The 21861-nt window shown below is 43.0% G+C and overlaps 1 protein-coding gene across 1 annotated transcript in view; it reads right to left on the reverse strand.

The window, feature by feature from the left end:
* Positions 1-18613, reverse strand: part of LOC137758979 (ELKS/Rab6-interacting/CAST family member 1-like) — a 143392-nt gene extending 124779 nt beyond the window's left edge. Inside the window, 6 exon segments of the mRNA XM_068534916.1 lie at positions 11483-11643; positions 12276-13020; positions 13535-13630; positions 15348-15414; positions 15524-15658; positions 18501-18613. Of these exon segments, the coding sequence (XP_068391017.1) occupies positions 11483-11643; positions 12276-13020; positions 13535-13630; positions 15348-15414; positions 15524-15658; positions 18501-18613 (1317 nt within the window).
* Positions 18614-21861: the final 3248 nt, after the last annotated feature.

Raw genomic sequence — 21861 nt, forward strand, 5'->3', positions numbered from 1 at the left:
CACAACTGTATCATCCTTAGGAAGCAGAAACTATCTTCTAGCAATGTTGCTTTTCTCTCCAAATATAAGGTGGATAATATAGTAATTTGTAGGGTCATTTTTGTAACATTTTCTCATTACAAAGTAATAAATATACGTGTTAAACATTTTAAGAATACATAAATGTATACGGGAAAACCTCTCCTATAATTCCTTTGATCCCCTCTGATGAATAGATTCAATTTTTTAACAACCTATCATAGGAAAATAATCAGAAATGTGAAAATGTATTAATAAAGATGGCCATAACAGTAATACATATGACAAAAAAAACTGAAAAGTGGGGAGACCTTCAAGATGGCGAAAGAGTAACACATGGAGATCACCTTCCTCCCCACAAATACATCATAAATACATCTACGTGTGGAACAACTCCTACAGAACACCTACTGAACACTAGCAGAGGACCTCAGACCTCCCAAAAGGCAAGAAACTCCCCACGTACCTGGGTAGGGCAAAAGAAAAAAGAAAAAACAGAGACAAAAGAATAGGGATGGGACCGCAACAGTGGGAGGGAGCTGTAAAGGAAGAAAGGTTTCCACGCACTAGGAAGCCCCTTCACTGGCGGAGACAGGGCGTGGCAGGGGGAAGCTTCAGAGCCACGGAGGAGAGCGCAGCAACGGGGGTGCGGAGGGCAAAGCAGACAGATTCCCTCACAGAGGATCGGTGCCGACCAGCACTCACCAGCCCAAGAGGCTTGTCTGCTCACCCGCCGGGGCAGGCGGGGGCTGGGAGCTGAGGCTCGGGCTTCGGAGGTCAGACCCCAGGGAGAGTACTGGGGTTGGCTGTGTGAACACAGCCTGAAGGGGGCTAGTGTGCCACAGCTAGCCGGGAGGGTGTCCGGGAAAAGTCTGGAGCTGCCGAAGAGGCAAGAGACCATTGTTTCGGGCGCGTGAGGAGAGGGGATTCAGAGCACCTCCTAAATGAGCTCCAGAGACGGGCGCGAGCCGAGGCTATCAGCACGGACACCAGAGACTGGCATGAGACGCTAAGGCTGCAGGTGCAGCCACCAAGAAGCCTGTGTGCAAGCACAGGTCACTATCCACACCTCCCCTCCCGGAAGCATGTGCAGCCCCCGACTGCCAGGGTCCCGTGATGCAGGGACAACTTCCCCGGGAGGACACACGGCGCGCCTCAGGCTGGTGCAACGTTACGCCAGCCTCCGCCACCACAGGCTCACCACGCATTCTGTACTCCTCCCTCCCCCCAGGCCTGAGTGAGCCAGAGCCCCGGAATCAGCTGCTACGTTAACCCTGTCCTGTCTGGGCAGGAACAAACGCCCTAGGCAACCTACATGGAGAGGAGGGGCCAAATCCAAAGCTGAACCCCGGGAGCTGTGTGAACAAGGAAGGAAAGGGAAATCTCTACCAGAAGCCTTAGGAGCAGCAGATTGAATCTCCACAATCAACTTGATGTACCCTGCATCTGTGGAATACCTAAATAGACAACGAATCATCCCCAAATTGAGGCAGTGGACTTCGTGTGATTTTGCCTGTATAGCTTTGCTTTTACCAATTGTCCTAGGGTTCTGTCTGTCCGTTTTTTGTTTCTTTTCTTAGTATAGTTTTTAGCGTTTGTTATCATTGGTGGATTTGTTTTTTGGTTTGGTTGCTCTCTTCTTTTTTTTTCTTTTTTTATTACTTTTTAATTTTTTTATTTTCAATAATTATTTTTTATTTCTTATTTTAATAACTTTATTTTATTTCTTTTTTTTCCTCCCTTTTCTTCTGAGCCATGTGGCTGACAGGGTCTTGGTGCTCTGGCCAGGTGTCAGGCCTGAGTCTCCGAGGTGGGAGAGCCGAGTTCAGGACATGGGTCCACCAGCGACCTCCCAGCTCCACGTAATATCAAACGGCAAAAGCTCTCCCAGAGATCTCCATCTCAACGCTAAGACCCAGCTCCACTCAACAACCAGCAAGCTACAGTGCTGGGCATACTATGCCAAACAACTAGCAAGACAGGAACACAACTCCACCCATTAGCAGAGAGGCTGCCGAAAATCATAATAAGGTCACAGACACCCCAAAACACACCACCAGATGTGGACCTGCCCACCAGAAAGACAAGATCCAGCCTCATCCACCAGAACACAGGTACCAGTCCCCTCCACCAGGAAGCCTACACAACCCACTGAACCAACCTTAGCCACTGGGAACAGACACCAAAAACAACAGGAACTACGAACCTGCAGCCTGCAAAAAGGAGACCCCAAACACAGTAAGTTAAGCAAAATGAGAAGAAAGAGAAACACACAGCAGATGAAGGAGCAAAGTAAGAACCCACCAGACCAAACAAATGAAGAGGAAATAGGCAGTCTACATGAACAAGAATTCAGAGTAATGACAGCAAAGATGATCCAAAATCTTGGAAGCAGAATGGAGAAAATACAAGAAACGTTTAACAAGGACCTAGAAGAACTAAAGAATAAACAACAAGGATGAACAACAGGATGAACAACACAATAAATGAAATTTAAAATTCTCTAGAAGAAATCAATAGCAGAATAACTAAGGAAGGAGAATGGATAAGTGACCTGGAAGATAAAATAGTGGAAATAACTACTGCAGAGAAGAAAAAAGAAAAAAGAATGAAAAGAATTAAGGACGGTCTGAGAGACCTCTGGGACAACATTCAACGCACCAACATTCGAATTATAGGGGTCTCAGAAGAAGAAGAGAAAAAGAAAGGGACTGAGAAAATATTTGAAGAGATTATAGTTGAAAACTTCCCTAATGTGGGAAAAATATTAAAAGCAGCAAGGGAAAAGCAACAAATAACATACAAGGGAATCCCCATAAGGTTAACAGCTGATCTTTCAGCAGAAACTCTGCAAGCCAGAAGGGAGTGGCAGGACATATTTAAAGTGATGAAAGGGAAAAACCTACAACCAAGATTACTCTACCCAGCAAGGATCTCATTCAGATTTCATGGAGAAATTAAAACCTTTACAGACAAGCAAAAGCTAAGACAATTCAGCACCGCCAAACCAGCTTTACAACAAATGCTCAAGGAACTTCTCTAGGCAGGAAACACAAGAGAAGGAAAAGACCTACAATAACAAACCCAAAACAATTAAGAAAATGGTAATAGGAACACACATATCGATAATTACCTTAAATGTAAATGGATTAAATGCTCCAACCAAAAGACATAGACTGCTGAATTGATACAAAAACAAGACCTGTATATATGCTGTCTACAAGAGACCCACTTCAGACCTAGAAACACATACAGACTGAAAGTGAGGGGATGGAAAAAGATATTTTATGCAAATGGAAATCAAAAGAAAGCTGGAGTAGCAATTCTCGTATCAGACAAAACAGACTTTACAGTAAAGAATGTTACAAGACACAAGGAAGGACACTACATAATGATCAAGGGATCAATCCAAGAAGAATATAACAATTGTAAATATTTATGCACCCAACATAGGAGCACCTCAATACAGAAGGCAAAGGCTAACAGCCGTAAAAGGGGAAATCGACGGTAACACAATCATAGTAGGGGACTTTTAACATCCCACTTTCACCAATGGACAGATCATCCAAAATGAAAATAAATAAGGAAACACAAGCTTTAAATGATACATTAAACAAGATGGACTTAATTGATATTTATAGGACATTCCATCCAAAAACAACAGAATATACTTTCTTCTCAGGTGCTCATGGAACATTCTCCAGGATAGATCATATCTTGGGTCACAAAGCAAGCCTTGACAAATTTAAGAAAATTGAAATTGTATCAAGTATCTTTTCCGACCACAATGCTATGAGACTAGATATCAATTACAGGAAAAAATTTGTAAAAAATACAAACACATGGAGGCTAAACAATACACTAGTTAATAAACAAGAGATTACTGAAGAAATCAAAGAGGAAATCAAAAAATACCTAGAAACAAATGACAATGAAAACACGACGACCCAAAACCTATGGGATGCAGCAAAAGCAGTTCTAAGAGGGAAGTTTATAGCAATACAATCCTACCTCAAGAAACAAGAAACATCTCAAATAAACAACCTAACCTTACACCTAAAGCAATTAGAGAAAGAAGAACAAAAAAACCCCAAAGTTAGCAGAAGGAAAGAAATCATCAAGATCAGATCAGAAATAAATGAAAAAGAAATGAAGGAAACGATACCAAAGATCAATAAAACTAAAAGCTGGTTCGTTGAGAAGATAAACAAAATTGATAAACCATTAGCCGGACTCATCAAGAATAAAAGGGAGAAGACTCAAATCAACAGAATTAGAAATGAAAAAGGAGAAGTAACCACTGACACTGCAGAAATACAAACGATCATGAGAGATTACTACAAGCAACTCTATGCCAATAAAATGGACAACCTGGAAGAAATGGACAGATTCTTAGAAATGCACAACCTACCGAGACTGAACCAGGAAGAAATAGAAAATATGAACAGACCAATCACAAGCACTGAAATTGAAACTGTGATTAAAAATCTTCCAACAAACAAAAGCCCAGGACCAGATGGCTTCACAGGAGAATTCTATCAAACATTTAGAGAAGAGCTAACATCTATCCTTCTCAAACTCTTCCAAAATATTGCAGAGGGAGGAACACTCCCCAACTCATTCTACGAGGCCACCATCACCCTGATACCAAAACCAGACAAAGATGTCACAAAGAAAGAAAACTACAGGTCAATATCACTGATGAACATAGATGCAAAAATCCTCAACAAAATACTAGCAAACAGAATCCAACAGCACATTAAAAGGATTATACACCATGATCAAGTGGGGTTTATTCCAGGAATGCAAGGTTTCTTCAATACACGCAAATCAATCAACGTGATACATCATATTAACAAACTGAAGGAGAAAAACCATATGATCATCTCATCAGATGCAGAGAAAGCTTTCGACAAAATTCAACACCCATTTATGATAAAAGCCCCGCAGAAAGTAGGCATAGAGGGAACTTTCCTCAACATAATAAAGGCCATATATGACAAACCCACAGCCAACATCATTCTCAATGGTGAAAAACAAACCATTTCCACTAAGATCAGGAACAAGACAAGATTGCCCACTCTCACCACTATTATTCAACATAGTTTTGGAAGTGTTAGCCACAGCAATCAGAGAAGAAAAAGAAATAAACGGAATCCAAATCAGAAATGAAGAAGTAAAGCTGTCACTGTTTGCAGATGACATGATACTATACATAGAGAATCCTAAAGATGCTACCAAAAAACTACTAGAGCTAATCAATGAATTTGGGAAAGTAGCAGGATACAAAATTAATGCACAGAAATCTCTTGCATTCCTATATACTAATGATGAAAAATCTGAAAGTGAAATTAAGAAAACACTCCCGTTTACCATTGCAACAAAAAGAATAAAATATCTAGGAATAAACCTACCTAAGGAGACAAAAGACCTGTATGCAGAAAATTATAGGACACTGATGAAAGTAATTAAAGATGATACAAATAGATGGAGAGATACACCATGTTCTTGGATTGGAAGAATCAACATTGTGAAAATGACTCTACTACCCAAAGCAATCTACAGATTCACTGCAATCCCTATCAAACTACCACTGGCATTTATCACAGAACTAGAACAAAGAATTTCACAATTTGTATGGAAACACAAAAGACCCCGAATAGCCAAAGCAATCTTGAGAACGAAAAATGGAGCTGGAGGAATCAGGCTCCCTGACTTCAGACTATATTACAAAGCTACAGTAATCAAGACAGTTTGGTACTGGCACAAAAACAGAAATATAGATCAATGGAACAGGATAGAAAGCCCAGAGATAAACCCACGCACATATGGTCACCTTATCTTTGATAAAGGAGGCAAGCATATACAGTGGAGAAAAGACAGCCTCTTCAATAAGTGGTGCTGGGAAAATTGGACAGGGACATGTAAAAGTATGAAATTAGAACACTCCCCTAACACCATACACAAAAATAAACTCAAAATGGATTAAAGACCTAAGTGTAAGGCCAGACACTATCAAACTCTTAGAGGAAAACAGAGGCAGAACACTCTATGACATAAATCACAGCAAGATCCTTTTTGACCCAGCTCCTAGAGAAATGGAAATAAAAACACAAATAAACAAATGGGACCTAATGAAACTTCAAAGCTTTTGCACAGCAAAGGAAACCATAAACAAGATGAGAAGACAACCCTCAGAATGGGAGAAAATATTTGCAAATGAAGCAACTGACAAAGGATTAAACTCCAGAATTTACAAGCAGCTCATGCAGCTCAATATCAAAAAAACAAAAACCCAATCCAAAAATGGGCAGAAGACCTAAATAGACATTTCTCCAAAGAAGATATACAGATTGCCAACAGACACATGAAAGAATGCTCAACATCATTAATCATTAGAGAAATGCAAATCAAAACTACGATGAGATATCATCTCACACTGGTCAGAATGGCCATCATCAAAAAATCTAGAAATAATAAATGCTGGAGAGCGTGTGGAGAAAAGGGAACACTCTTGCACTGTTGGTGGGAATGTAAATTGATACAGCCACTATGGAGAACAGTATGAAGGTTCCTTTAAAAACTAAAAATAGAACTACCATACGACCCAGCAATCCCACTACTGGGCATATACCCTGAGGAAACCATAATTCAAAAAGAGTCATGTACCAAAATGTTCATTGCAGCTCTATTTACAATAGCCAGGACATGGAAGCAACCTAAGTGTCCATCATCGGATGAACGGATAAAGAAGATGTGGCACATATATACAATGGAATATTACTCAGCCATAAAAAGAAATGAAATGGAGGTACTTGTAGTGAGGTGGATGGAGTTAGAGTCTGTCATACAAAGTGAAGTAAGTCAGAAAGAGAAAAACAAATACAGTATGCTAACACATATATATGGAATCTAAGGGAAAAAAAAAAGGTCATGAAGAACCTAGTGGCAAGACGGGAATAAAGACACAGACCTACTACAGAATGGACTTGAGGATATGGGGAGGGGGAAGGGTAAGATGTGACAGGGTGAGAGAGTGGCATGGACATATATACACTACCAAATGTAAAATAGATAGCTAGTGGGAAGCAGCCGCATAGCACAGGGAGATCAGCTCGGTGCTTTGTGACCACATAGAGGGGTGGGATAGGGAAGGTGGGAGGGAGGGAGATGCAAGAGGGAAGAGATATGGGAACATATGTATATGTATAACTGATTCACTTTGTTATAAAGCAGAAACTAACACACCATTGTAAAGCAATTATACTTCAATAAAGATGTTTAAAAAAAAAAAAAGAAAGAAAGAAGAACAAAAAAACCCCAAAGTTAGCAGAAAGAAAGAAATCATCAAGATCAGATCAGAAATAAATGAAAAAGAAATGAAGGAAACGATACCAAAGATCAATAAAACTAAAAGCTGGTTCGTTGAGAAGATAAACAAAATTGATAAACCATTAGCCGGACTCATCAAGAATAAAAGGGAGAAGACTCAAATCAATAGAATTAGAAATGAAAAGGAAGTAACAACTGACACTGCAGAAATACAAAGGATTATGAGAGATTACTACAAGCAACCATACGCCAATAAAATGGACAACCTGGAAGAAATGGACAAATCCACAATCAACACTGTGAAAATGACTATTCTACCCAAAGCAATCTACAGATTCACTGCAATCCCTATCAAACTACCATGGCATTTTTCACAGAACTAAAACAAAAAATTTCACAATTTGCATGGAAACACAAAAGACCCCGAATAGCCAAAGCAATCTTGAGAAAGAAAAATGGAGTTGGAGGAATCAGGCTCCCTGACTTCAGACAATACTACAAAGCTACAGTAATCAAGACAGTATGGTACTGGCACAAAAACAGAAATATAGATCAGTGGAACAGGATAGAAAGCCCAGAGATAAACCCACGCACATATGGTCACCTTATCTTTGATAAAGGAGGCAAGAATATACACTGGAGAAAAGACAGCCTCTTCAATAAGTGGTGCTGGGAAAACTGGACAGGTACATGTAAAAGAATGAAATTAGAACACTCCCTAATACCATACACAAAAATAAACTCAAAATGGACTAAAGACCTAAATGTAAGGCAAGACACTATCAAACTCTTAGAGGAAAACAGAGGCAGAACACTCTATGACATAAATCACAGAAAGATCCTTTTTCACCCACCTCCTAGAGAAATGGAAATAAAAACACAAATAAACAAATGGGACCTAATGAAACTTCAAAGCTTTTGCGCAGCAAAGGAAACCATAAACAAGATGAAAAGACAACCCTCAGAATGGGAGAAAATATTTGCAAATGAAGCAACTGACAAAGGATTAATCTCCAAAATATACAAGCAGCTCATACAGCTCAATATCAAAAAACAAACCACCCAATCAAAAAATGGGCAGAAGATCTAAATAGACATTTCTCCAAAGAAGACGTATAGATGGCCAAAAGGCACATGAAAAGATGCTCAACACTGCTAATTATTAGAGAAATGCAAATCAAAACAACAATGAGATACCACCTCACATCAGTAAGAATGGCCATCATCAAAAAAATCTACAAACAATAAATGCTGGAGAGGGCATGGAGAAAAAGGAACCTTCTTACACTGATGGTGGGAATGTAAATTGGGGCACCCACTATGGAGAACAGTATGGAGGTTCCTGAAGAAACTAAAAATAGAGTTACCATATGATCCAGCAATCCCACTCCTGGGCATATATCCAGAAAAAAACATAATTCAAAAAGATACATGCAACCCAGTGTTCACTGCAGCTCTATTACAATAGCCAAGACATGGAAGTAACCTAAATGTCCATCAATAGATGAATGGATAAAGAAGATGTGTTTTATATATTTATACATATATATGTATACACACACATACACACACACACACACACACACACAATGGAATATTATTCAGCAATAAAAAGGAATGAAATAATGCCATTTGCAGCAACATACATGGACCTAGAGATTATCATACTAAGTGAAGTAATCCAGACAGAGAAAGACAAATATCATGATATCGCTTATATGTGGAACCTAAAAAAAAAAAAAAAAAAGATACAAATGAACTTATATACAAAACAGAAATAGACCCACAGACATAGAAAACAAACTTATGGTTACCAAAGGAGAAAAGAGTGTGGAGGAGGGATACATTAGGAGTTTGGGATTAGCCACCACTCTCAACAGCATGTTTGGATAGACGATTAGGCCTGAAGTGCTTAATTTGTTAAAAGAAAGGTATTAAACAACCATTTTATTAAGATATGAAAATGAGAGACAACAACAAGGAGAAATTTAAGTGCAAATTAAAGCAAAGACTACTTTAAAAACTTTAAGTCAGTAAATCTGCATGACAAAAAACTTGTAGAAAATCTAAGAACAGCAGGATGCTGTAGTAGTATCTCCTGAGCAAATGAGGAAGGTGATTTAAGAGACAGGTCACCTGTCAGAGCCAGGTTTTAACACCTTATTTCTAGAACTTTTATTTAATGTTTATTCATCAAATTTCTATACCACTTATAAATTCTCTGAATACTTTAATTACTCATCCCATGCCTTAGTGTGTGAGTGTTTGATCTTACCAAAAACAGTTTTGCAAATCACAGTATTTTTCTGAAATGTAATCTCTAACCTGGGTTGGCAAGGGAAGTCCATAAGAAAGTTTAGTACTGTGGTTCCAAAAATAATAACAATAATAAAACAAAAAAAAAATCACACACAATTCCCTTTTAATGGTTTAAAGTCAAGCATTCTTTAAAAAAATTCTTTCATATCTTTTCAAAGTCCTAACAATAAAGGAAAATTCCTTTACAAATCCACCACTGTTTTGCTACAGACACTTGAACTGAGTGGGAAAGATGTGACAAGTCAAGTCAAGATATTGGTACACAGAGAAAAGGAAACAATACTCCTACACCGTTGCTTTAGCAGGGCCTGTTTGTGCTTAGGAGTATCACATCGATACCTTGTATTCCCGAATATTATACCCATCCTTCCTCTATGTTCTTATCATCAGGGATAAAACCTTGTCTTCAACTGCTTCTACTAACCTGCTCGTAAGAAGCAAACTTTCTCACCACGATACTCAGAACCCTAAATTCTCCCCGTTCTCCCTGCGTATCAACCTATTTCTGGCTCCAGTATCTGTCACTTCCGAGAGCACATCACCTGCAATTCTTTTCTGAAAGATCAGGCTCTCTTAACCTCCCACTGTGTCCTAATAATCCATAAGCACAGGGGACACCCCGATATTTGTTTCCTCAACTCCTGGGCTGCCGTCATGATATCAAAACAATCATGCCCCATGAAAATTCATGCTGAGGTGTCATGGCAAGATCCTCTGCTACTTTGTAATTCTCATATTCAACATGTATTGATAGTTCAAAGTAGCAGAAAAGAAGAGGGGATGTTAGCTTCAAGCACTGGCTGGGCTCAGAAAGACTGTTTACTTTAGGTCAGAGAGAGTGCGTATTTATTGCAGAGAAAAAGGAACTAACAGAAAGTGAGCAAAGATTATGTGAAGGAAAATTAATGGAGACAGATTGCAGAGGAGGGAACCAGAGCTTAAATCTGTGATAGAAATAAAAAGCGAGCTTGGTGAAGGAGAGACAGTATCTCCTCTGAGTCAGAAGAGAAGACGACAAGAACACAGGTAACTGCTGAGGTGATGAAGGTAACTGAGGGGTCCCAGCATAGACTTGGTTTCAGTAAAATGAGAACAGGACAATTACACAGGGGTGGGGATTGGAGTGATGGAGAAAGTACTAAGGGACTTAAAAAAGAGACATACTTGTTCTGAAGAGAAGGAAACCAGAACTTTTCAAAGTCACAGAGGAGAAAAAGCAGCAGCTGTATTCTGCACAGCAGATATATACAGCCTTCACAACAGACTATCTCAAGGAAGCTGCAAGATGCCTGGAAAGTACAAAAATGATGTAAAGAATGGTTCTGCTAAAAGTGACAATTTTGTCAAAACTGACTGGAGAGTGTGGCAAATGTTAATGGTGAAATATGGGGGATGGGTATAAGGAGCTTCACTATACTATTCTCTAGTTTTGTGTACCTTTGGAAATGTTTATAATAAAAAATGTTTTTAAAAATTGCCTAGCCATCGTATGACCTCAGGAGCAATGGTTATCTTCCTCAGAAAGCTCAACAACTTGCCAGAACTTTCCAGAAGGTTTTAGGAATTTCAGAGACACAATTGCATACGGATACATACACTCTAGAGGACTGCAAAATTCAATGACAGGGAGGCAAAAAAAGTTTCTAGTTGACGAGGATTTGTCCCAAATTTGTTCTAAGGAGTGAGAAACACAAGTGAGCATTAAAATTAGGCTAAGTGTGTCAGGCGTGACAAACAGGGCCAGAAGATGAAAGCGATGAGGACAAGTATTTCAACTAAGCATATGCCTGAAGAACAATATTATAAAACTTACTTCATCTCCAGAACTTCCTCTAAGTGTTTTCTTCTCTCGGCCCGAAGGTTGGTCAAATGAGTTTCCTTCTCTGCCAGTGACTGCTGAGTGCAGGACAGCTTCGCCTTCATGGACTCCAGCTCCTGTTTTACCTTCTCCATGACTATCAGTAACTCCTCCACCTACGATCAATACAGAAAACACAGAAACTGAGCATCTGGGTCAGGTATAGTCAGAGGAGCTGGGCAGTGGGCAACGCCTGGGTCCACAAAATTGAAGACACACCCATCAAAAATTCTGTACTCTCGCAGGATCAGACATAAATGGCAGTGAAAGAAATACATCTCTCATCTTCCCTCCACTATAATAATTCTCAGTTTAGGTCCAAAAAACCCTCATTTTCTTTTTGACAAATGTGAGGGCATCAGAAGTAACAGTGTGCCAGAAACAATCCCTTCGAAGGAATTTGTTTGGAAACAGTCCAGAAACTTCCATGCAAATAACAAAATAATGCAGATAAAAATATAAGGAGCAAAATCATAATAAATATTTCTAGAACGATTTTAAGAAATAAAAGCCATAAACCTGACTAATACCAGATGCAGAATAAACATAAATGAGTCATTTTTATTCGTTCAAACAAAGATTCTTCTGTTTATACCATTACAAAGAATTTCTTGTTAAAGAAACAGCTAGAATTCAATCGGATAATTTCCTGCTCTAAAGCTAGGTAGGTAGAGATTTTCTGAGGAAGGCAGGAAGAAAAGAAAAAAAAATATGACCAGATAGAGAAGACAGAATGCTTTTAAAAGACCTGTAAAGGACTTCCATGGTGGCGCCGCCCGCGAGGACGGGGACGGCCGTCCGCGCCGCCCTCCCTCCCCGGCCGCCGAGGCGAACCGCGGACAGGCCGCTGGCGGGGTCTCCCGGGCCATGCGGGCAGCCCACCTGTCCGCGGGCGCCAGGCTCCTAGGTGCGGCCCGCCCCGGGCTCTGCGTGACTGGCCCCCTGAAGCAGCGGCGGAGGAGACAGCCGACTGTTTGCGCCGCACCGCCTCCTAGGGCAAGCGGGAGGAGACAGACGCCGCCCGCCCGGCGCCTGGCGTGTGCGCGTGTGCGCCCGCGCCGGCCCGCAGCCCAGAGCCCCCGCCCGCCAGCCTCACCTACGGCTCCGCCCTGCCCGGGGGCGCGCTGCCGGGACCCAGCCAGGGCCGTGAGGAGGAGCGAGCGGAGGAGAGCCGAGGGGCCTAGCGCCAGCGACTGGCGGGAAGCTCCAGGCGCCGCCCGACCCCGAGCTGCCGCCACCGCGGCCCTCTCACCCTGCTCAGGGCTGCCGCTGCCGCTGCTGCCCAGGCGCCGTCGCCGTCGCCGCCGCCGCCGCCAACACCACACCCACAGCTCGGCCGGGACGCCCGACGTCACCGCGGCCCGCCCCCTGCGCGATTCCCCAGCTCCGCCCCGGGCCGACGTCTGCGCGAGCCCCGCCCCCGCGCGACCGCGCCCGGTCGGCGTCCCGCGGCCTCCTGGGAGTGCGACTCGGGCGCGCGCGGGCCTCGGGCACTTTCCGGGTGTTGTCTTTACTGTGATATCTTAGTTAAGTCTAGTGGGGTGTCCCCCCCTTTTTTAAAATTACTAAAGTATTTCATTGTGTTAATTCAACATTAATACTAGAAACAAAAGTGAAAATTCCCGTAGCAACAGCTGCTCTTTTTCTATGCTACGTTTATGCTTTTAGAAGTAGTGTAAGAGCTGTTAAATGTGCGTTTTGCACATACTGTGTAAAACACATTGATGGAGAAAGAGCAGGGAATGATTTTGGCTAATCAAATAATAAACAGTGTATTGATTATCAATTTTCAGAGAAATATAATGTAATAAAGTAGATTAAGCATAAAGGTTATGTGGAATATAGTTTACTTCTATGGCTTTTCAAAATGTGAGCCTGGAGGTGCTGATTCATTCATGTATTCATTCAACAGTTATTTATTGAGTATGGTTCTGGGTACTTTTTTTAGCCTTTGGGAATACAGTAGTGAACAAAGCTGACAAAAATTCCCACCTTCATGGAACTTACCTTCTGGACACCTTCTTGGGAAATGAAGAGGAATTCAGCAAAGGAAATTAATAAGAGGTTATTGAGGGAGGAGGAAGACCAGGAGAGTGCGATGTACTAGAAATGAAGGAAAGGAAGTTTTCAAGGAGGAGGGAATGGTCAACTGTGTCATTGTTTAAAGATGTGTCAGACTGTTGGGTAAGAAAGAATTCTGCCTGATTATAATGCCTAATAACAGAGAAATGACTAAATGCTTTTTAGTGTGAGATGAGACAAATGTAAGAATCTTTCAGTTTTTTACTTCCTTTGACTGATTTTTAAAAACATAAATATTTCATTCTTTATTCTTTTCAGAACAAAATATGCAACCTGGGAGTTTATACTTGTACTAAGGAGAGGTATGACACTGTTGTTACTAATTATATGTACACTTATTTTTTTAATACATGTATCAAATCAGAAGTTATAAAAGTATACAGGGAAAAAAATAAGTCTCTTCTGTCCCATCCAGTTACTCCTGAAGGCAGACACTGTTTCCAATTTGTTGTTTTTCCTAACCAGTGAAATTTTGTGCAGTAACACGGCATTTAGCTATTTTAAAATTGCATAAATATAACAAGTATTTTTATCCCCTATGTATTTTTTTTTGCAGGCTTAATATTTGTTTTTATAATTTAAGTCTAGCTACCTGCAGATCTTTTTTTTTTTTTAAATAACAGCTTTATTGAGAGACAATCCACATACCATACGATTCACCCATTAAAGTGTACAATTAAATTCTTTTGGTACATTCATCACCACGATCAATTTTAGAACATTTTCATCCTCCCAAAAAGAAGCCCCAAACTCATTAGCAGTCATTCCCCTGACCTTTGGTTTTAAAGCTCTCTTTTTTTAAAAAAAAAAAAATTACTTAATTTATTTTTGGCTGCGTTGGGTCTTCGTTTCTGTGCGAGGGCTTTCTCTAGTTGCGGCGAGCGGGGGCCACTCTTCGTTGCGGTGCGCGGGCCTCTCACTATCGCGGCCTCTCTTGTTGCGGAGCACAGGCTCCTGACGCGCAGGCTCAGTAGTTGTGGCTCACGGGCCCAGTTGCTCCGCGGCATGTGGGATCTTCCCAAACCAGGGCTCGAACCTGTGTCCCCTGCATTGGCAGGCAGATACTTAACCACTGCGCCATCAGGGAAGTCCTATATGGGAAATTTTTTAAAATATTTCCTAGAAACCACCAGACTCGTTGGCCAGTGTCACACTGACACTTAAGAGTTGTAAAGGAGGATGGGTTTGGGTTTGGGAATGGGTTTATTACAACTGGCCCAGACCTCCACGCTTCATCCCTTAGGGTTAAAAGAGGGGCCCCCCTGCTCCCTAAGATCAAGGGTTCTCCACCCTAGCTGAACATAATAGCAGTCTCTTAACGGGAAACAAGTGGGGATAGCGGGCTATGAATAATGGGCCACGGCTGCGGGTGACTGTGTCCGTTAGCTTTAAGGCCGCCACACAGGTCCCAGCAGTTTCTAACAGTACATGGGATGCCTATCACCCAGCAACCTTGACTGACTAGCAGTGGCACCCTGGAAATGCTGTGTTGGGAAGTACCTACCAATGAAGTACTTGTAGGACCCCAGGAAAGAAGAGCTGTGCTTTACAGCACCGGCTATGACCCAAATAGCCAAGGAGGTAGCAAGCAGCATGATATCTGTACCGCAGATCTTTTCTTGCAGCTGGAAAGCCCCAGCCTGTGATGGCAATTCCTATTTTCTTCCCTCTGGAAGATCAGTCCCAACCGCACTACCCCTGCTTCTGCTTCCTCTGAGTCTGAATGTCATCTGCCTACATTGAGGAGGAAAGGAGGAAGCCCAGGAGAGGCGTAGGCAGGAGGAATCCCACATTCCTCCTGACATCTGATTGAAGCACAGGTAAAGTGAGTCTTATGCTGTCCTTACCGAGTTCTAAGTATGAGGGACTGTACTGCACACGCAACCCCAGAATAAGCACTGGAGATAAACCGACTTGCAAACTTTGTATCCGAAAAATCGCCTCAAATCTGAAATCACCAGTATTTCTACGCCATGTTTAGTGTCTATTTTTACGAACCAGTTTTCGAAAGCACCATCAGCAACAGGTCTAGAGCGTTCCTTTCCAAACCTGAATATTTTTAAGCAAACTTTTCATCTTCCTTAGCTAGATGAGTTCAGGAAAAACATTTCATTGATTAAAAGGGCTGCATTACAAAGGTTTGCCCCAAGACAACACAAGCTCCTCGAGAGCAGGGATTTGGGGCTGGTTTGCTCAGTGTCCCCAGCATCTACCCCAGGTGTCCTTACATCAAAGCATTCCATAAATATTTGTTGAATTAATGCCATCGCATGACCGGCCTTCTTGTGCTGTATGATGTGAACTGCATGACTTTCCCCCTGAGGATTAAGATATTGATGGAGCATCCTTCAAGATCAATGGCATGCCCTAGATGAAAGATAGGGATGTGTAGGAGGAAACCTTGCCAGTCAAAGCTATCGATCTATTCAGTCTTAAGTGGAAACTCAAAAGACATGCACCACGGGAGCTGGTTGTAGGCCCAAAGTCACAGCTCTCCTTACAAGGAACTGTGTCATGCTAGGAAGTCACTTAACAATCATAGCAGACACGTACATAAGTGTCAGGCCCTATTCCCAGTGCTTTGTGTAGATTACCTCACTTAATCTTCACAACAAGGCTATAAAGCAGATTCTGTTACCATCACGTCCCTTTAACCGATGAGCAAACTGGGGCACTGCGTTACATCACTTGCCCAGTGTCACATACAGAGCATCAGAGCCAAAATGTGAACCTGGCAATCTGGCTTAAGTATCCGTGTGAATAACATCTGCATTGTGTGGCCACCTGGGCCTCCCAGGACCTCTGGGATTTCAGTTTCCTCACTGTCTGGGGGGCGGGTGCAGACAGTGAGGAATGATGGATACATCAGGAGGCTATCAAACCTTCTCAGCTGCTTGATTGCTTTTTGAAAAGAAATCTTACTTGGCTAGTCAAATTCATAGAAACAATGTAGGATGGTGGTTACCAAGGGCTGGAGGGAGGTGAAAAGGGGGAATTGTTATTGAAAGAGACTAGAGTTGCAGTTTGCAAGAGGAAAAAGTCTGGATATCTATTTAACACTGAGTATACTTAACACTACTGAGCTGTACACTTAAAAACAGTTAACAAAAGTTTCCAACTTATGTGTTTAACCACAGGAAGGGAGGAAAGGAGGAAAGGACAGAGGAAAGGATGGATGAAGGGACTCTTACCTGGCAGCTCAAGAAGTAAAACAGAGGCGGAACTGCTGAATCAGTGGGAAAAGGAGCCCAAGGTTCCAGCCTCTCGGCTTCTTTCCCCAGATCCTCCCACCAGAACAGCCCCTCGGGGAGATCATCACAGCAAAGTTTTAAAACCACTAAACAGGACAACTTCTCAATTCTCTTTAAGACAATTTCAAAAGCCGCGGGCCCAATCACACTCTCAAAAGTCTCCAGCTGAAAAGCCCTCCTGGCCCCTCAAGGCCGAATCGGTTCACACTCACCACCATGGTCCTTGAGATTGTCCACATTGTAGCCCCAGTGTAAGTGTCCAAGCTCACAGAGCACCGCCGTGGCCCCCTGTACTCAGAGTTACTCATCACAGCGGTCTCTTGAGCCTCTGTGCGCTGCCTATTTCATCCTTGTTTGTGGAGTGAGAGCTGTGTGCTCACCCGCCGCCCCAGCTCAGAAGGCTGTTTCTACTCCCACCTTAGTTATGGGCGAGGCGCTATATCTATGCCACTGTCACCTGCACAAGGTGCCCAATTCCCCCACCTCGTCTGTTCTGGGGGCTTAACAAGTATCCAGGACTCTCAGATGGAAGGGTGGAGAGGGAGTAATTCAGAAGAGACTTAGGCACAGAGGAGCATGATGATACCCCATCCCTCCCTATCCCTCAACCAGGGTGCTGAGCCATGGTTCCTGATCAGGGAGAGAATGAATGCTGGGAAAGCAGCCAACGCCATAACCAACTTGTAGCAATGAGGGCCAGAGAACTGAGACGAAAGTACGTGGGGGCCATTGGCACATACTGTTCAGTTAAAAAAAAGAAAAGAAACCAGGAATGCTAACTAAAGGACAGAACGATTATCATCTTTGACTGTAAACCTCTCTCTGCATCATCCTTGGGTCCTAAAGCGACCTATTTCCATCACACGCACATTCCACCAGGAGCCGAAACTCACCTCAGCACCCATGTTATATTCTGACCCAGTTTACATGGAGCTGACTGAAAGGCAAAGAATAAGAAAATGAGGCATTTGAAAGGGAAATCCATGCTTCCTAGTTTAGAGCTGCACAAACTCCTTTGCCCACCACAGGAAGGGATTAGGCTACTCAATCCGAGTAACCCATTTCTCTTTGTTTGGGAACATGGTGATTCTATTGAAAGGGCATAAATAAGATAAAGGACCCACGCATACTAGATTTTTCATTTGGCAAGCAGAATAAAAATCTGAACCTATACCTGTGGGAAAATAATCAATTTTTCATAGGCTTATTATAGGCTTCACAAAATCTACTGCACACATATTTTTAAAAGTAAGAAAGTGGCTTTTTAATGATACTTAAAATACATGGCATGGCAAGAATTATTTAAAATGTGTTTCTGAGGCCTGAAGTTTGGTACTGCCTGCTAAAATATAGATGATTTGGATAAGGCTGTCTTCTCGGGATAAACGTGAGACCTAAGCGCATCTTATCATAAAACTAATAGGAAGGTTGGTATTCAGGCAGTTAAGTAATTGGTATAAATCCTCCCAAGATATTAGATCCCCTGAACTCGCAACAGTTAGTGGTTGTTCATTGGCCTGTGTGCATTAAATAACTCCCCTTAACCCAGAGGCCAGCAATCCACTGTTCACATAAAGTCAACACAAAGCAGAGCAAGAGGAAGCAGAGCTGAATCCAATAGATATATGACCACGACTCACCCAACAAGTGTTTTCCGAGCAGCACGCCAGGCCTGGGAAAGTGGACACGTGATCCACGGGGTCTGGATGCCCAGTCTCGATCCAAGCAGATTGGCTCCGTTTTTATGAACCATCGGCTTGATTGTCCACATTGGTGGGCATGCTTTTCGCAGGAACACATTTCTGTTCTAAGCGGAAGGCTATGCGCCTACACCTGTGACCAGCCCTGTATGAGGAGTGTACATGCGTGTGTGCGTGTGTATGCGTGACTGAATGAATGAAAGATTTTTAAAATGTCTACATAAAGCAGATCTAATATACGAACATCTCCATTTACAAAAAGGCTTTCATTTTTTTATCATGCAGCAAGTCACTGAAATATTACACTATTTTGTGTCCAGCAACTCCCTTCAAGGAGCTATGAAAACATGAAGCATCACTGATGTCAGAAGTCACAGTCTAGCCGAGAAGACAAGTGACAGACCCGAAACAGAGACCACAGCAAATGTCTGACACCAAGTGTAAAAGCTTCAGGAGTTCACAAAATCCAAAGTCACTAAAAGCCCAAGTTGCTGAGAGGACTTGGAGCAGTGGGCGTTAAGAAGGGCAGCAAAGATGGTAGGCTTTAGGTTACCAAAGGGACGGAGGTGGCGTTTCACGGAGGTACAAAAAGCAGAAGCAATGACTTAGAAGCAAAAAGAAGCCTTCTGTTTGCCGATAGCAGTGACAGCACCTGCCCTGATCAGAGCCACAGGAAACAGGGCTCATTATAGGGTGGGGACTCGTTATGAAGGGGTAACAAGCTGCCCAGAGAAGTTGATTTGTTACATTAGGGAGTCATTTTAGGATCCTGAATGGGAACAACCGGGTGTTCCTTCCGTATGGTGAGAACTCACCCCAGGATTCCTTTCAAGAGCACGCTCCCCTTGACATTGAGTTAATGATTTCATTTGCACTCAGCTTTCCAATATCCCACCTCAGTGGTTCCCAACTTATGGACCACAGAGTTATGGCAGAGGTCCCTGAAGGCAGATAAGCACTGCCCAGAAACGACTTGCTCCTGGCATATTGCCGCTGTCTCCTTCTAATATCTGTAGATACCATGTGAGCCATAAAACGCAAATTCACTCCAAAGCCACAGTCACCTGAGTTGCCCCAGGCGCCAGCCTATGGCTGCACATGGAGTCACTGTAACAGTAGCCCAGATGTCACTAGCTCCCACCTCCCTGCTGTTCATGCAGGACTTCAGCCTCCAGTAAAGTGCCCCTCAAGCATTCCTAGGAGTTCCCAGGGATTTGGTGCCTGAGCCTGCGAACAAGGCCGTCGTCCTCTCAGCGGCCACTGGGCGGCGATGGGTCCACACAGCTCCCTCTCCTGCGCCTTCAAGCACCCCGAGGCCTCCGCAGGCCAAACTGCAGGATGGTCCATATGGAGTAGGGGAAACATCTCATTCCTCCTGGGAGCTACCATTCCCAAAGCAGTCACACTGGTGCCATACACGATAGCTTACCGAGGGTATTTTAGAAAAACAACTCTGACAGTTGTTACTTACAGCCCTCAAGCTGTGAATGAAAACTGTATGTGAAGGTGAATCTAGCGGAGGTTGGACAGGAAGAAAAATACCAGGGACAGAGCCCATGCCGTGCTCACAATCAACCTTCCCATAATGTGCTATCAAAATGCACATCATCCTGTTTGACCCAGCAAATTAAGCTTCTAAGCACACAAGGAAGTGAAAAGTGTAGGAGGATTTTCAACGCAGATTATTTGCAAGAGTGAAAAAGGAGAAACACACATCTCCTAGTACAGAAGGGGTTAAATTATGACACACTGACAGGGTAGAATACAGGCAGCTGTTAAAAACGATGACATCAGCTTGGAAGTACCACTGGAGAGCTCTGCGATGCATCGTTAAGTGACACAATGCCAGTTAGAACAGCGCTCCACAGCCTGTTAGGAGGCGGGGTGAGCAGCGGGCAGGCCAGCGAAGCTTCATCTGCCGCTCCCCATCGCTTGCACGACTGCCTGAGCCCCCCGCCCCCTCCCCCGTGGAACCATTGTCTTCCAGGAAACCGGTCCCTGCTGCCGAACAGGTGGGGGACCGCTGAGTTAGAAGACATTAGGGACAGCGTGATCGCATTTCAAAAGTGTGGAGGAGGGGCCGGGAAGAGGTACATATGGATATTATATGTCAGGAACAAAACCTATGGAGCTACTGACAACCTTTCTCCCTCATACCCATGCCTGAAGGGGAGTCTTTTTTTACCACCCAGATCCTTTATGGAACTGATCTGGGAGACAGTAAGAGAGATAAAGAGTCCTCAAATGGCCAGATTAGTCTTCATGAGAAGAGATGAAAGAGGAAGTAGTGGATGAGAGAGGCAGGCAGCCAGCCAGCCAGCCAACCAGGAGATGGAAGAAAAGAAGTACCTGGAGTTTTTAAAGACGGGGGAGGTGGAGGTCCTGGAGCAGCTACTGAAGACTTGGTGTACGGGAGAGAAAGCTGGGTGACGTAGGTTCAACATGTTTGGCCGTGTCATGTGCTGTGTGACCCCTCCACAGAGTCTACAAATACACCCATGACAAAGATCTAGAACACGCATGAGGTTTTGAGATCAGATTGGTGTTTCTTCCCCATGTTTCTGTGCTGCCCATGAGGTGAGAACAAAAGCTAGTTTAAGGTTGTACATGTATGAAAAACGCCAGGAAAGACACCCCAGAAATTGTCCCAGCGGTAACATCTGTCAAGGTTGATTAGGTACTGGTGGACTTTGTCACAACAAAAGTGTATATCACATGTATAATTTTCATGGGCATGTATTTTACTTTCACTCAGGACAGGGGTTTAGGTGAGGCAAGCAGGGTAACTACAGTGCAAAATTGAAGGAGACACTGACTCTCAGCGTCTTGCTGGTTCAGAGCCGCATGTAAACACCCCCGTGAGGGAGTGCCTCCTTCACTTAGCGCCCTACCCACCCTGCTTGCCTCACCCCATCCTGGCTCTGCTTGCCTTGTTAATCACAGTTCTGAATCTCACTGAAATTCAAACTGGGATGCTATCTGCCACACACACTGCATACAGAGTACATTGCCATTCTGAAAGCACTTTCGTATATGTAGTTCACTGTCTCTTCATGACAATCTCAGAGGCAAATGAGACTAGTATTGTAATTCCCATTCTACAGATGGAGACCAGAAAGGTTAAAAGACCTGTCCAAGATCACACTGCTAAGTGACAGCAAACTCAGTTCAGCTGAGTTTGATTACCATCCCCAAGTATTTCCATGACCCCACCCACATACAAAACAAACAAAAATTATCACTCATACCTATCAGGAAAACAATGAATCTCTGAAGTGAACCTAGCCCAGATATTCATGTC

The sequence above is a fragment of the Eschrichtius robustus genome, chromosome 2 (assembly GCF_028021215.1).
Source record: "Eschrichtius robustus isolate mEscRob2 chromosome 2, mEscRob2.pri, whole genome shotgun sequence".
Lineage (NCBI taxonomy): Eukaryota > Metazoa > Chordata > Mammalia > Artiodactyla > Eschrichtiidae > Eschrichtius > Eschrichtius robustus.